At 39.6% G+C, this 17,055-nt stretch overlaps 1 protein-coding gene across 23 annotated transcripts in view; it reads right to left on the reverse strand.

The window, feature by feature from the left end:
- Positions 1-1,668: 1,668 nt before the first annotated feature.
- Positions 1,669-17,055, reverse strand: part of ELAVL2 (ELAV like RNA binding protein 2) — a 159,285-nt gene continuing 143,898 nt past the window's right edge. For 9 of the 23 annotated variants that reach the window (XM_036260470.1, XM_036260464.1, XM_036260459.1 and 6 more), the window contains 4 exons: positions 16,158-16,311; positions 12,781-13,006; positions 5,024-5,062; positions 1,669-4,443 (listed from right to left, as the gene is read on the reverse strand). In XM_036260470.1, the coding sequence (XP_036116363.1) occupies positions 4,116-4,443; positions 5,024-5,062; positions 12,781-13,006; positions 16,158-16,311 (747 nt within the window). In that variant the 3' untranslated portion in view covers positions 1,669-4,115. Of the gene's footprint in view, positions 4,447-5,023; positions 5,063-12,780; positions 13,007-16,157; positions 16,312-17,055 lie in introns of all 23 variants that reach the window. The other 14 variants (XM_036260469.1, XM_036260462.1, XM_036260474.1 and 11 more) reach the window with 3 other exon arrangements.

The raw sequence follows: 17,055 nt of genomic DNA on the forward strand, positions 1-17,055 counted from the left end.
GCATATTAAAATTTCAACATACTTACTGTGAAAAAACATCTATTTTCTTATTTCTAGTTAACCCTTTGAACAGGAAGTTACAAGTTTCCACTACATTTTTGATCCTCTTATAAAGTAAGGATAGGATTCTTGCAATCGGTTTATATTAAAAACAGGAATGCTAAATTGCTAACACTTTTCCTTGAATAATATTCAAGTAATATAAAATGAAGTTAAGATTTAAAAATTTATGCTGGCTACTCTAACACTGAACTGTGATACCACAGATGATTTGCAAGCATGAAGTAAAAAAAGATTCAAAGGAAAAAACATTTCTCAAGTCCGCAGTTTCACAAACCACCTTTACTTAGAAATTTCCTACTATCTGCTCAAATATGAGGGCTGCTGCCAGGCAAACGGGTCCCAATACTTATAAGCAAGAGGAGAGGTGAGGGAGGCAGTCCCAAGTTCACACAGTTAGAGTCTTAAATTCATATAAAAAAGGGGGGGTGGGGCCCTGGACAGTTTTTGCTCAGTGGTTAGACATCGGCCTGCGGTCCAGAGAGACCCAGGTTCGGTTCCCGCTAAGGGCATGTACTTTGGTTGCAGTTTGTCCCCGGCCCTGGTTGGGTCGTGCGGGTGGCAGCCACTTGATGTGTCCCTTTCACGTCGATGTTTCTCTCTCTCTCTGCCTCTCTCTCTCCTATCTAAATTTAAAAAAGGAAAAATGTCCTCGGGTGAGGATAAAAGGGGGGGGGGTGGAAGTATGAAGATTTGAGATTAATTGCATGTTGGAAGAAAAGGAATCGCCTTTGTCACTCAGCTAAGTTATGAATTCAGGACAATTACTTTTCAGAATGGCCTTTGACCTAAAAAAAAAAAAAAAGTTGACAGATACAATTAAGTGAAAAGAAGCCATTTAGTATACTTTGTAAAAAAAAAAAAAACAACACAGGAACTTCAATTTTCTATATTAAATTATCTGAGGTTCTATAGAAGTAGAATCTTTGCATAAAAGATCAGCAAGAAATAGTCTTCTCCCTCCACGGTCTGCTAGGGATATGTTACAAGAACTGAATATGTATGTGAAACCCGGGGTTGGGACAGTTCATAATTTGCACACATGTGCTACTTACATCAACCCTAAGCTAATGAAAACTGAGTTTCTGATTTCAGAGAGGAGTCTCCTGACAATCTGGCATTTGGACAACAAATATACATTTCACACACCAAGAGTCAATCCGCTGGGTGAATTAAATCTTGCCAGTGAAAGCAGAAGTTACCTTCCTTCTATTTGGTTTTTTTCTTTTGCTCAAATAAATATGTCAAGACAACTCCCACTTGTTAAAAAAAAGAAAAAGAAAAAAAGGTTGATGGTTATTAATTCAGAGCTATAGAATGATGTCAGTATCCAATAACCCAAACTTTACAACTAGCCGATGAAAGTGCGTATTCCTATAAAAATTATTCATCAAGTAATATTTGAAAGCTAACTAATCAGAGACATTCAAAAACATTTTTTTTGCACATTCTACTTCAATTAGCATGCCTTTAGGAATTCTTACTTTAGATAACACTGCTTTCAACTATAGCTCTGAGGGAATCTCTTTTAACTCAAGCGAGCAAGTTTATTAGACTGAGCACAGGAGCCCCCAAAATGTGTATAAAGACCTACTCACAACACTGTTCTTTCCCTTCAACTTTGTTTATTGATGTACTGAACATGGAAAAGTACAAAGAATCCAAACACAAAAGAAAACATGTACAGCCTCTTAAATACTCAACAGAATATATTTTCTATTCCAACAGATGTGAATTAAGTCATACTGTACAACTTCAAATAAATACCAGCCTTACATTTTACTAAGTGCTCTGATAAACACTGTAAAGTGAAGCACAATTTGCATGCCCTCTCATCAATGCCTCGGTTTGCTACAGTAGTATAGGAAAGAAGCACGTAGATGCTGTTTTCCCATCAGGGAAACCTTATTTTTTTTTTTAAGTATATACATATATTTTGTTTTTCAGTTTTTTTTTTTTAAACGCAGAAGGTTAACTCTGACAATCTAAATGCACCTAAGGATATGAGAAAGTGCTAAGCCAATTGATTTCTGAATAGCATTGAGTGGGTCAGCATGGAAACTCGCTTATTCACTTTAGCACGCGCCTCACAGTATATGTACTGTACTATACTGAAAGTTTTTATAACTACAATTTTAAATAATAAAAAATAAAACTCAACGCAACCGCAAAGATAATGTACAACTATGTTATGCATAGCACATTGCCTGTTCTAAGGGGAAGCTTGTGAGCATCTCAGTTTATACAAAAAGCAGGACGTAACTATAGAGTTCTCAGTGCATCCTGATGAAGGCGTTTTTGCCTTCAGGTTTTTTGAAAATTTATTATAAGCTAGATGCTAATCAGAAAATATTTTGTATTTTTTAAAATTTCTTTCATACATGGTAAAGACTTATTTTATTATTTCCCCAAATAGTGGTTTAAGCATCATACAAAGTTAAATTTCAATAGCATACAGATATTTATGATTTTTGTATGAAAAATGTAAGGAAATTTGTTCAAAACCTATGGTTATACTCATTTTTTTTTACCACAAACATATTTATAAACGAAAATGTAGCATCACCATAAACAGCTGAAGCTAGACTATCTACAGACAAAATTAGCAACAAATCTGATGCACTGTAAATTCAAGTCCTCAGGACAACAAAAGTGATTAAGCAAGACCTCAAGTAACAATGTTAATGCCATTTACAAAGGAAAAAACTGATACAAAAACATTCAAAACCTGAACATCACTTGGCATGTAAGGGGGGAAAAAAAATCAAATTAGCTGAAAGGGTCATAAACACAAGGTCTTATTTACATTACACAAAGCTCAGGTGTTAGCCTTGAACATAACTTTCAAAATACCTTCAAATATATCCAACTCAGATCACTTTTGCTGATTTGCTGCAGTACAAATCATGTGCAACATCTTTTTTCCTTAAGACAAAACAATTCTTCAAACAATACTGCAAGTACATCACTAAACACCATGAGCTCTATCTGAAGGGATTTCTTTAGGAAGAACAGATTTTTTCCCCCATCTCTTGGTAATTTAAATTTCTTGCCTGCTCTTATATATTCTTTTGTAAATTTTTTTTATTTGTTTCAAAATCACAAATCAATGTGAGCCACCTATCACATGATAACCAGGATGATCAGACACTCCACTGGTGATTACAAAAACGAAACCAGCAGTGTTTAATTTCCCCATTGATTCTATTCCTTTCATACAAAGATCTCAAAAGTATTTTCTACATCATAAATCTTTCTAAATTTTCCAGCCACTGCAAATTTCCTGGTAAATTTTAAAAGCTCACTAGGTGTCATATGAAGAGATTTCTCAAAGTATTCAAGTCAAAATATTTGTTCCAGGACCAGTAAAAAGTTTCTCCAAATTTTCTTTTTTATAAAAATAGATGCTTTTTTTAAACCCACATCAAAGAGGCTCTTATCTCTTTGGCAAGGTACTGCTTTACGAAAAGTTCTCCAGTATTCTTACAATAAGCGTTTATAATGTAGCCCCCCCCTTCCCCAACCCAAATCATAATTATAAAATAAATACTGTTTTTAACTTCATAAATAAAAATGTAAACTTCAAAATACTTTTCTTAGACGTAACAGCGATGCTTTAAATGTAAACAAAACACAAAGCTAATCAGAAAAAGAAGAAAAAGGGGGGAAAAAAGACACAACCAACTAAAGAATTACAACACAAAGCCTCAATATTTACTCACAGGTTCAAGGCAGTTATGTAAAAAGAAAAGAAATGTCATCCCTTAGCTGAAACACTTTAAAAGGTCCACCTTCTTCAAAGAAGGCAATAGAATGCAATGTGACAGGTAAAAACCCTGTACCTCTTGTCCATATTCAAACATAAAAGATATTTAAGAAGTTTTAATTCAAATACTAGCAATAAAAAATCTCACATATTTCTTAGGATGCTAAGTAGTCGTTTTATCCCCATCTCAACACTGACTTACAAAGACATTTACTAATGTATAAAGTTTCTCTTAACTTGCCTTTGTTGTATAGTTTTCATATATAAATGGACTGAGGACAAGAGCTCATTAGGCTTTGTGCGTTTTGTTGGTCTTAAAGGAGACCTGCAGTACTCTGTCTCCCAGACGGTATCCATTGAGGCTAGCTATTGCCATGGCGGCCTCATCATAGTTTGTCATAGTCACAAATCCAAAACCTTTGCATTTATTGGTGTTAAAGTCACGGATGACCTTCACATTGGTGACAGCTCCAAAAGGCCCAAACATTTGCCACAGGATACTCTCATCTGCATCAGGAGCCAGGTTGTACACAAAAATACACCACCCTGTTCCTGGGTGCCCAGGGATATTAATTCCAGCCAAACTGGTCATTCCATCAATGGTCATTGGAGAAAACCTACTAAACAAAATAGGAAACACAAACACACACACAAACACACACACAATAGACACAGGTTGGTTACAGCAATGGATTTACTTCTTTTCCCTTTCCCATCCCAGAGTGTTCGCAACTCCCCTCCCCCAACAGATACATACAACTATTTGATGTTTCGACCAAAGTCTGTGTGTGGCTTGCAGTGACATGCTATACTAGCAAAGTATTAATAAGTTATGAAATGGCCATTATATGCTGTATTGAATAATATTATCCATAATAGCAAAAAATATATATACGTATTTAGGACTGGCGTCATGAATTTAATTAAGCAGGGTTGGGGAGGGGCGCAACACATATGCAAACATGCTATAACGTCGCAATGCAGTATAAAATAAATAATGGGTTTTTAAAGACCAGGTGGCATCCAGTGATATAAAGATATTCCTTGAGTCAACCGTGCTTCAAAAAGCAGCTTTTCACTAGGTTGTACATGCAAAAGAAAATCCAACACAAACTTATGAAGAGAGTCACTCCCCAAATCAAAGAAACTAATCACTTAGGGGAAGGGATTATGAGCATCGTGAACCTCTATCATTACCTCTTCACTCCATAAGCCATATTGAGCAGATTGTCCAACCTGCAAAACACACATTTAGCAAATTTCAGTTTTTAATTTTCCCCCTTGATGTCCAAGAAAGCTGGGCTTGTTACTGCCATTTCAAGGGGATATTTGTATACTAATTGTATGTGACGTCAAAAACTGGGACTTTTCACAGAGAATGATAGGTACCCATTGCCGTAATGGGTACCCACTAACTCTTTCAATGGATACAGTGCATGTCTACAAGGGCCAGGGCAGTGCCGGGCACACACTGGTGGTCTCTGAAGAAACTCTTCAGAGGGCAAATGTGCAGGTCTGGAATAGCTAACATTTGGGTTCTCACCTTTTGCCAGGCAAGTTCTGTGTGTTCCACATACATATACTTTATACTACTTTCAAGTCTCGTAACTCTATTGGGTCCTGTGTATGCTAAGACACACAGTTTAAGTGACTTGCTGCAGACCACAGGACCAGTAAAGGGTGACACTGATATTAAAAGTGTACAATTTACAGAATTCCATAGATTTCCCATCAACCTCCCAACTTTGAAGGACTTTCATTTCTTAGAATCAAAGTGGTGTTATAACAGGTAGAAAGAACCTTATACACAACCTCAACTAAACTTCCCATTTCTCAACGTGCTCGGCTAAAATCCAGAGAAAAAAAGATCAGACTCCCCGCTCCAGTGAGCAATGAAGGGAGGAGGAGGTCAGACCCCTGAGCCTGATGCTTATTTTGCTACAAGGAGTACAGCCGTACTTAAAGTGTAAGAAGCCAGCTGGAAACCAACCAACCAACTCAAACTTCTCTTAAATGTTTTAAAAAGAATGTACTTGTGGTGGGTGACTCTTTCCCACATCCTTTTCCTACTTCAAAAATTAAATAGATTAAATAGCACTTATTTATCAGTTTCAAAGAGTTCCAAATACCAACAAATTACATATGTTTAGAGGAGGTGGGTACAACTTAATGCATTGCCCATATAACTACCTGTAACTGCCACAATGTTCAACACTCTCCAAGTAAGACCCTGGGTCAGGGAAACAATTTTTCTCTCTTTTAATCCTTATGTGAAAGGTAAGTTTGAAAATTCAACATTTTAGGCTTATAGTCTAATAACCTGTGGCCTCAAGTGACGCACACTTGAGAAAACACATCCTCCTAGTTTTATAAAAGCCAAAAAACATCTCTTTCTGGTCTTTCAGAACTGGAAAAAGAATCTCACACTTTCCTGTTCCCAATCACTCCTGGGAAATTTGTGTGCTTTGTAAAACCATAAAGAACTGGGCCGATGTAATGCAAAGTGTAAGGAAATGGCAAATCCCAAGGACTAAAGATCCTCATTTGTGTGTCTGTCTTGTCCCACCACCCTCTCAGGACCAGGGACAGCTCATCTTCATTGTACCACTGAGCACTGAGCGCAGGCCTGGATCTGCCAGGCTTACAGTAAGTATTATTGACTGAATAAAAATGCTGAGATTACCAACATTATCCTTAATTTCTTAATCCAGAATAAAAACTATCAGGAGAGCTGGCCAGGGAGCCTGCTTGCACATCCAAGTGAGAACGCACGTGTCTGCAGTCACTACACAGGTGGGAGGACTTTATTTTCTGCAGAGATGATAACTGTAATCAAAGAAGCCTTGTCTTGACACTCCAAAATAAAGGCCACAAATACCAGAAATAAAGATGCACATAAATTCTGTCACGAACCGTAAAGCAACAAGATACAGATAATTTCATAAAACTGCTGGCATGACCAATACAGAATGTATTTGACATGATACCTGTAGAACAGAACAGCATATTGAGATCATCTCCTTCCAAAGTGCTGAAAGGTCCAGAGGCAGAGCAAACTGCACTGATTCAATCAAAAGAGTTACATCGACTCTGCCCATTTATTGGGTCCAGGTAGGAGCTGTAACACTCAGCCACCACCAGCTTAGACACCAACCAAAAAGTACAGAGATAGAATCTCCTAAGCAAGTTTCCACTACTTTCAATACAGGATGGACCCAAAACTGCCCCAGAAGTGAATGACATGCATTAAGGGAGAGAGAATTCAGTCCTCATTGTCCATCCCAGGAATCCGCAGGCAGGAGGCCTAGGACTTTTATGCTAGGATCTCTAAGAGCCCTCTCAATGGGTCTCATATTTGTCCCACCTATACATTCCTTTGTGATACTATGATGCTCACTGATTTCTTTACTCAGTACCCATTTTAGGAGAAATTCAGTCCTTTGAAAATTAAGCCAATTTATCTCCCTCTACCTTCCCCACCCTCACGTCTTCCCCACCAACAAGGTGTGCAGGGAGGAGCACAGGACTTAAGCAGCAGGACTGAGGTGATGCTGGAAACTCCTGCCTGCATGCAGGTGGGACCAGCAGTTCTCTCTCCTCTCTCAGAACACACGCCCATGTTTCTCATGAGAACTGGAAGAAGGCAGGCATGCCCCATATGGGTATACGCACCCAAGTCTTACAGCGGCTGGAAAACTGTAAACTGAGTGGTTATGCGAGATCAGGGCGCATACTGCAGCATGTTCTCTGTAGCTGCCTTGTTTCCAGTCAGCTCAGGCACAAGGACCCTCTCACTCTCTAGAATTATACACCTTTTCTGGGTCTGTCGGGGCTTAGGGACAGCCATCTTTTATGTGTGCTCATTTAAAAATGGAAGCCAATTTTTAATGGAGACCAAGTTAATAGCTTCCAGAATGACCCATGGGGGTATGAGTGATGATGTAGTACAGTGTGGAAAGTAAATGCTAAAGTGTCTACTAAGTATGTATTTTTAAACTTTAAAAATATGGCATTCTTTACTCGAATTTCATTGGTGCACTGCACCCAGCACCCTCACGTACTGCCCATGTATCGTATTCTCTCCTGAGGGAAGACGAGCAGCCCTCAAAGGGAGAGCAACACTCTTCTCTGTCCTTCAGCTTGGATACAGCCTACTTTACAAATAACTCATTAAGTGGATATAGAGGATTTAGCTTTAATTAAAATAACCCTCAAAAAAGAGGTAGCTTAAAAAGTTTCCTGCAGAAATCATTATTATGGTCAGAATGCAGGCGACCACAGTAAGGGAAGCCCCAGTAATATTTCTTCTACTCCGAGTACACACTACATTATAAGGTTAGACACACAGTAATCCAACATGTCCCACATAAAGTGAGAAAAGAGGTTCAACATTATTAACTTTTATGACTCTTACTTTAGAGGTATATTATTTATTAAGATATTGGTAAACGGAATATAAAGCCAGTCAGCATAATTAGCAAGACATTTGATACGTTGTTTATTTCATCTTTAGCCTATCTTTATCTTCTAAGTCTGATCAGGGTTTATGAGTTAATGAATGCAATAGCACAAGCCCATGTGCTGGTAATTTATGAAAAAATATATGCTGGGGATACAAGTACAAACACTTTTCTGTTAATAAGAATACCACTCACTATAACTAGGCAATATTCCTAATGGAACCATGTATTAGGTACAGCACTCCCATTTCAAAGCTAGGTGTTTATAAGAAGAGAATAAAATGAAGGTACCTGCCTAGTTTCCAAGAAATTTAGCTGACACACTGTGGGAGTCGACACTAAAACACACAGTGACCCACATGCAAGAAAAAGAGGAAATGTAAAGTCAATTCAAGTCAAATGAAAATATAAAGAGAGCCCTGGCCAGTATAGCTCAGCGGTTAGAGTGTCAGCCTGTGGACTGAAGGGTCAAGAATTTGATTCCTGGTCAAGGGTTCAATTCCCGGTCAAGGGCCTGTACCTGGGTTGCAGGTTGGATCCCCTGCCGGTGCAGGAGGCAACCAATCGATGTGTCTCTTTCACATTGATGTTTCAGTATCTTTCTGCCCCTCCCTCACTTCTAAAAGTCAATGGAAAAATTATCCTCGGGTGAGGATTCAAAAATAAATAAGTAAAGAGAGATTACTTCAAATGGCTAAGAAAATAAAGCTCAGAACCCTGAAAATAACGGTTCTCAAAACTGCCCCAAAGCACTGGCCTAGATCTGCTCTGACGTTAAACCAGAGGATCACCAACTTACCCCCTTATCCAATTAAATGGTATCATCTGTCCTCTAAGAGAAAGAAAAAAAAAAATTATTCAGAAGAATTGATACCAGTTTCTTCCAAAAGGAAATTCTGATAGTGCAACCAGCAAATGCCTTAAATGCAACTCAAGTGCTGATTTAAAAGGCTCCTTGAAAAATGCATAAAGGCTTCTGGAAGGCGGGCACAGGCCATTAGACTAGATCACATTCAATAAAATTAAGCTGCTCCACAAGAAGAAAGATGAAAAAGTCTGGCTGAAAATCCAATTCAGATACTATGTCCCAAGAATATACTTAAGGGGCTAAATTATACTATCCATCCAAATAAATGAGAATGATTTTATTTGGAAAACTGTAGTCACTTAAATAATCATATTAGATCAGAAGAGCTCATGTTAATTATCTTTCTAATTATTCATGTGGGTTGACTGAGTCATAACCCACTTTAAACTTAACCCTTATTGCATAGATTTTAATGTTTGATTTTACAAGCTATGCATTTCATGAATATGAAAAGTACCCTAAATTAGTATAATACTTATAATTTGTATTGAACAATCTCTTTAAACTCCAAGGGTACTGTAACAAAATAAAAACCCAGTGAGAAATTTTCTAAGTGTCCACTGGAAAGTGATAAACTCATAGCTAAGAGCATTTGGACATAGGTATTAGGCTTCAAATATGTCTGTAATGTCCTAGACCTAAACCAAAGAAGTGCAACATACCAACAACTGGAGAGTCTTTATGTGGTGAAAGGAGATTCAACCGGAGGAGAGGGGGGGAATCAAGGTAATGACATCCAAGTTTTTAAAGGTATGTTTTTAAAAAGCAACCAAACACACATCCGGTAAAACCTGAACTCCAGGAACAAAGGCTCTCGATTTCTTCTAAGGTTAAATCTAGACCAATCACATTCGCTGAGCTCAGACTAGTTCATAACTTACCATCTGGGCAGAGGTTCGGGGAGGAACAGGAAGCAGTGATGGTGACAAGAGTTAGGGATCTGAAAGGACAGCAAGACTCTTCCCTACTTCTGAAGCCAAATTCCCCTCACAGCAGACAATCCTTACGCCCTGCCCCCACCCCAAATGTTTGTAAGAGTTAAGGAAAGGAAGAATTTCCAAGTTAATAACACATGGAGCTGAAAGATAAAAGCACAGAATGGGCACAAGGTATTTTAAAAGCTATTAAATTTGACCATCAAAACATCCTGTAACTTTACCCAGCTGCACATAAAAAGCACAGAGCATGCGGCGAGGGGGGCTGGATCAAGTTGAGAGCAGACACTGTAGTTATCAACAGCCTAACAGTTCCGCCAACATGCCCTGCCATTTCAGTAGTCAGAATTCTCCTAAGATCCTGTCATTTCAGTCCTTTTGCCACCCAGTCTTCCTCAGAATTCCATCTTGATTCTAAGAACACAGTGTTACTTAATAACTACCACAAAACAAAAACCAGAGCCTACCTTGGAAACACCAAAAATAACAATTTAAACGAATACAGCTTTCTACCAGCATCGACCATTTTATACTTCCACAGTATTAAAATCAGCAAGTTCTAAAGAACTCGCTCCCAGCCCCAAAGAGCTCTGACGCCGATTAGCCGGTCAGCCTGGAAACACCTCCAGAATTCCTTCAAGCTCCTCTGTGCTAAATTTGCAAAAAGCTGTTATTCACTTTAAGATGCCACAGAGGGAAACCTACAGGCGTAGCTAAAAAAGAAAGAAAAAAGGCTTTGTAGGCTCTCTCTCCTCAAGGACAAGAGCAGCCCCAGCAGCTCTCTTCAGCCACCACCCCGCCACCCCGCCACCCCGCCACCCCGCCACCCCACCACCTGCGGCCAACGGGGCGGCGTTCCCTTCCTGCCAGGTGCTCTCTACCTCACAAAGTTAACGCACACAGTGAACACGAGGCTCCGTCAGCTGGTACCCAGGCCCCCAGTTCCAAGCAGAGCCTTTTGAATGCATCGCCTCTTCTCCCAGAGCAGAGGCCATCCTACGTAGAAACTAAACATTGTGTTTATAAGCAAATGTCTTTCTCCTATCTCAGGTGACACATGGAGCGTTATTTTTAAAGGGAGATATCTGACTGACTTCTATCTCCACTTTTTTAGCACCTTAAATACCCCAATGAAAAAATGCATGTGACGTAAGCTTGAAAACACGTAACTCCGGATTAAGCTACCTTTGTGACTATATCTTTGATAATTAACTATTCTGCCCCAGCAAGGAGAAAAAGAATATTGATATGCACTTGTGATTTAAAAACAAACAAACAAAAAATTGCATGGGGTTGGATGGCATTATGCTGCAGTACACCATATGGCCAAAAAGGATATTAAAAAAAAAATGTTCTGGAAAATAAAAACTGAGCGATTGTGCTTTGTGCTCTGTTTAACATCTTAAAGTCACTGTTCTTCTCACATGCAAATCAGGGAGGTTTTTTAAATGACTCTTGATTTCCTTGTTATCTCAAGATTAGAATAGAACTTGAAAAGTCGGCATATTTATACTTATCTACAAAACAGAACACCTTCCTTGAGCTCAAGGTGCAGGAGCGTCCTGTGGACATACACAGGGGTCTGAAACTACCACCCACAGGCCAAATCCAGACTACCATCTGTTTCAGGATGCCCAGGAGCTAAGAATGGTTTTTACATTTTTAAAGAGTTGTTAAAAAGAAAGAGACATATATGCAACAGAGACCATGACCCACAAAGTCTAAAATATTTACTATCTGGCTCTTTACAGTGAAGGTTTGCCAACCCCTGTAAAAATTAAAAAATGGGCCCTGGCCAGTTTGGCTCAGCAGTTAAAAGTGTCGGCCTGCAGTCCAGAGAGACTCCGGGTTCGGTTCCCGCTAAGGGCACGTACCTCGGTTGCAGTTTGTCCCCGGCCCTGGTCGGTTGTGTGGGTGGCAGCCACTCGATGTGTCCCTTTCACGTCCATGTTTCTCTCTCTCTCTCTCTCCCTCCCACTCTATCTCAACAAAATATGGAAAAATGTCCTTGGGTGAGGATAAAAAAAAATTTTTTTAAATGGGAAAGGGACCCATTTGTGGAAACTTAATGTATTCAAATAGATTATATATCCTAGTGGCACACCTATTATAAACCAAAGTAATTGAAAGATCTTGACCTAAAAACGGAAACAGGAGAATAAAATGTTATCGACAAAAAAAAAAAAAAAAAAAAAACACCAAAGAAGGGGAACCAAAAGCACTGGAGACAGTTAAGAACCCTGTAGGTCAGAGTTTCTCAACCTTGGCACTGTGGATGTTTGTGGCTGGACAATTTGTTGTTGGGGGCTGTAAGTACATTATGAGATGTTTACCTGCATCCCTGGCCTCTACCCACTAGATGCCAGTAGCACCCTCCACCCAAGTCATGCCAACATAAATGTCTCCAAACACAGCCAAATGTCCCCTGATGGGCAAAATTACAACACCCACCCTCCTGTCCCTCTGCCCCACTGAGATTCACTGCTGTAGGTTATTGTCCTTTTGTCCTCACCTGCAATGTTAGCCAAAGACACTACTCCCCAAGCAGGTTTTCTCTGTGCCCATAAGAAAAAGACAGAAAACAGCAATAACAATAATAGCAAAGCAGAGACCCTGTTAATAAGAGTATTGGACAGTGAAGCTGAGAGTTCTGAGTTTAGAAGCTGGGCATAAGAACCAGACCAGACTTACCTAAAACGCTGTGCCTGCTGAGCTAATGGTCCTGGATACCTTCTGTTTGGAGACTGGTACAGCTGGGAAAGGATGGCCTGATTGGTTTTTTGGCTTGGATTATTAGCAAACTTTACAGTGATTGGCTCTGTGGCACCAGGAGGTTTCTGGCCGTTTAGGCCTTTGATAGCTTCTTCTGCCTCAATCCGCTTGTCAAATCGAATAAACCCTACACCCCTTGATATGCCTATGGTAGATTTGGGTAAGGATTTGGGAAAGAGAGAATAGAAAGAGAGGAGGAAAAGAAGAAAGGATAAATTAATTTTTCCTTCTCAAGAATGTGTTTTCACCCACACATTAACATCTGCCACATAAATCAGAGGAGGAGGAGAGTTTTACCTTAACTTAGTAGTAATTGAGTCTAGAATCACAATTTAGTATTGTTTAATGCATGAAGTCCCCTGTATAATCTGAACACCCATTATCACATACCTACCAATAAGCTAAGAAGAGAAAACACACCGGTATCTCCATGTTTTCTCTCCCCTGCCTTCTCTCCCTCCAACACACTCTCTGTAACAATGTCAACAGCATGCCTGGGCTTCACTTTTTAAATTACACGACTGGACAAACAGCTCAGAATTGACAGCCACAAGTAGCTCCATTTCTTGTAACAAGGAGAACAGAACCAGGCGTTTGCTAAAAATGCTTAAAAGCTATGCTATAAATACATGCACAGTGGTAGAAAGATTTATTTCGGCTACATTTTTAAATATAATTCAACTTAATAATATAATATAAAATACTGGTCCTTTAAGGAAAATGTCTGAAGAGGCTTTTCTGGTTCCCTGAAGCTTCGCCACTGCTTTAAAGCAGCTGTACTTTAGTAAAGGGGTAGAAGAGGATCCAGACTTTAAAAATAAATAAAACAGAAGTAACGCCTCAAAGCATTCTGGCTTTAGCAGCATTACTCCTGACCGTGGGATGCCATTCCCTGCCTCATGCTGTTCCCACGTTGAGAGACGAGAATGGGAAAGCAAAGGGGTGACCAAAAACCTGTCCAGCTTTTGAGAAATGGTAGAGGGAAACCCAACTCATTCCATTTAATTAGCTTAATCAGGCCAGTGGGGGTGGCTAGCGCTGGCCGTCCCGTCAGGAGATGAGCAGTGGCGGGAAACACTTCCTTGGCAAGCAAATCGGTGCCAGCAGTTCCAGCCCGGAATCGGCAGCTCGAAAAGTCTGGATGATTCAGAGTATGTCATTAAAGAAGAGAATGAGAGGCTATTGAGAAAGATGGGCTGAGAAAATGCCCTAGACCATCATGATTTACAGAAACTTTAAAAAAGGAATAAAGGCCTACTTACTTTTCAATTAATACCGTGTAAGGTCAATGGCTTAGAATTTTACTCGAAGGCAGGTAAGGAATTTTTTCTACATATCCTTACCTCGCACAGCCCCCATTACTTTACCTTCCCGATTTTAGCTATACCCGTTGCACAATGTTACCACCTGATGGGTGGGTAACAAAACTGCAGGGTTTTTCATTTCAGGTCAAGTGAGTAGCTTTGCCTTGAAAGCCCTAAGTATAAAGATGACATGTGAAATGGTGGAAAACATATTCTTTTAACTATCTACTAGCTCCTGTTAAGAATCAGTAACCCGTGAGATTTAACTATTCCCCGAGGAAAGTGTCAGAGCATCAATGAAATGGCCTCTACAAAGCCTGAGTCACCTAAACCAAGATGCATGCATCAGAATAACCTGAGGGTAGCACACATACCCTCCGAGTCTAACCCATGAGGTTCTGGTGGGTCCCAAGAATGTGTGTTTCTAGCAGTTCCGGGATCGGTGCTGCAAGTGCAGGGCCACACCTGAGAACCACTGACTGAACCAGGTGGCGACGTAGGGTCATCTGTGAGCCTAAGTACTCAGGATGGACTTGCAGGTCAGACAAGGGCTTTCTGGAACTCAGGTGACACCTACTCTCAATTCACCGCCTCCTCATTAGAAAGCATGACGGACATGAACAAAATCAAAGGGCATTTTTGTTGATTCAAACAAATGTATCGGGATTTCTAGGCCTGAACATCTCTTTTACCCCATTAGCAGTCTGTGTGACACAACACAATGACAGGATGTATAAGGAAGATTACAAAATGCAGCTGAGAAGACCACATTTTTACATACCCTCACTAAACTTTCTCCTGACAGCAAAATCTATATAGGCCATTCTCCCAAGCATGTATATGATGGTAGCTACCGCTCTACCCAGACCTCTTCAGTATGATGCTTAGCCACCTATGAGTCTAACAGGACAGGGGAGCATAACATGGGTGGCTTCTGATCAAATTCAGATCACCTAACTGACCTTCACCTGAAGAATTAAAAACTAGGCCTGATTTAATTCTGTGGTTAATCCATCTCTTTAGAAAAGAAAAAGAAAACTATGACACTCTAGTACACATGTATCTCTAGTGATACTATCATTATAAGAGAGAAAGAGAGAAGGAAAAGGAGAGATAAAAAGAATGGGGAGAATGAGGAGAGAACAAAGAGAGAAGGAAGAACCCCAAAGAAAGAAAAGAGGAAAACCTACCTATTTTCTTTTTAAAATCCCACAAAATCTTAAGTGACTACTTGAATGTATGGAACTACAGGTGATCTTTCCCCCGTCTTGCCATATTTCTCTATTTTCAATATGTTTTAAAAAGAAAAAGTATTTCATTTATAACAGAAAAATAGACCTGTACATGATTTTTAAAATCCATAATCAAATCTATATTGCTAGCTTTTCTTTGAACTAAAAGCTTTACAGAAGCAATCCCTGACGTACCAAAGTTTTAATAAACACACCAGTCTTCTCATTTCAGTTTGGTTAAAAGTTAACATTAGGCATAACATGAATGCTTAACAGTCAGAATCCCACACTCTCACGCATGCGGGACAATGCGGCCCGGACCTGGACAGCAGCTGAGCAGCAGTTACCAAGGTAGCTGCAGTGTAATCGCCCTTGGAAAGCTGGTTGTATGGTGCTGCATTCAACTACGCGTTTTACAAAAATAAAATTGTTTATTAGTACTTTATAAGGAGGATGGGGGCATTTTCCAAGCAGCAGCCTGGAAATGAAGATTATAGCATCTCTAAATTTATTACAAGCCATGAAACAGGCTTCAAACCTGCACCTTCAGGGTGGAAATGACTCAAGCTCGCTCACTCCACTCCACGATCTATTTTTATCCATGCATATTTATGAACAATTCCAGCAGAAAATTGCATTTTCTGGCCCACATATACCTTTGATGTGTTCTAGAGACAAGACTGCTGTATGGGAAGGCAGAATATTTCACAATCTGCCAGTCCAAAGCGTAAAAGATTCTCCAGAGCAGCTGCCTACTTACCAGTGACCTGGTCAACAAGAATACGAGAAGTAATAATGCGCCCATATTGTGAAAAAAGCTGTTCCAACTCCTTCTGAGTCATTGTTTTTGGGAGTCCACTGACGTACAAATTTGCATCTCTGATAGAAGCTGAACTTGGGCGAGCATAGGAAACCTAGAAAAGGGAAATAAAATTAGACATATATGCAAACTCAACTACCTCCCTTCAAAACCTCAAAGACTGCCTCAAGTTAGTGGCTTTTCCATAAAAAGCACACAATAAACACTGAAGTTAAAACAAGCCCAGTGTCGACTGTTTTACTAATTGATAGAGAAATTCAAAACAAATGGGAAATGCCACCCCCTCTGGGTGGAGAGAAGAGAGTATTTACCTCTAGATTTGTAAGTTTCAAAACAGACGAGTGATGCACACAGCACAGTGCAACTTGTGGTTAACAGACTGTCCTCAATGGGGCTGACCCCCTAAATGAGGGATGTAAACCCAATCGAATGATTACACTAAAGACTAATTTTTGTGACCTGTTTTCAAGACTCTATGAACGATTTACCTTATTATCATTAAGTATGCCTTTTTGATTACTCCAAAATAGCTTTCTATCACCTCTAAATTCCTATAGATTTAAATATGCGAATGAGCTATTACCCCCTATCATCCTGTTGTCTTCTTGTCCACATCTTTTTCATCTTGATTTCAAAAGATCTTAATTCCGTTTCCTGACTTCACCTGCCATTTTATGTACCCTTTCAAAAAGCTTCCTATCTTTGAGATATGGTATCCAAAGTCCTACAAGGATGGAAGACAAAATAAGTCCAACTGTATTTGTTTATATTCATCATTCTTTACATAAGCTCTATGCAGGAAGGAACTATAGCTGCCTCACTTCTCACTGTATCCTCA

The sequence above is a fragment of the Molossus molossus genome, unplaced genomic scaffold (assembly GCF_014108415.1).
Source record: "Molossus molossus isolate mMolMol1 unplaced genomic scaffold, mMolMol1.p scaffold_m16_p_14, whole genome shotgun sequence".
Taxonomy (NCBI): domain Eukaryota; kingdom Metazoa; phylum Chordata; class Mammalia; order Chiroptera; family Molossidae; genus Molossus; species Molossus molossus.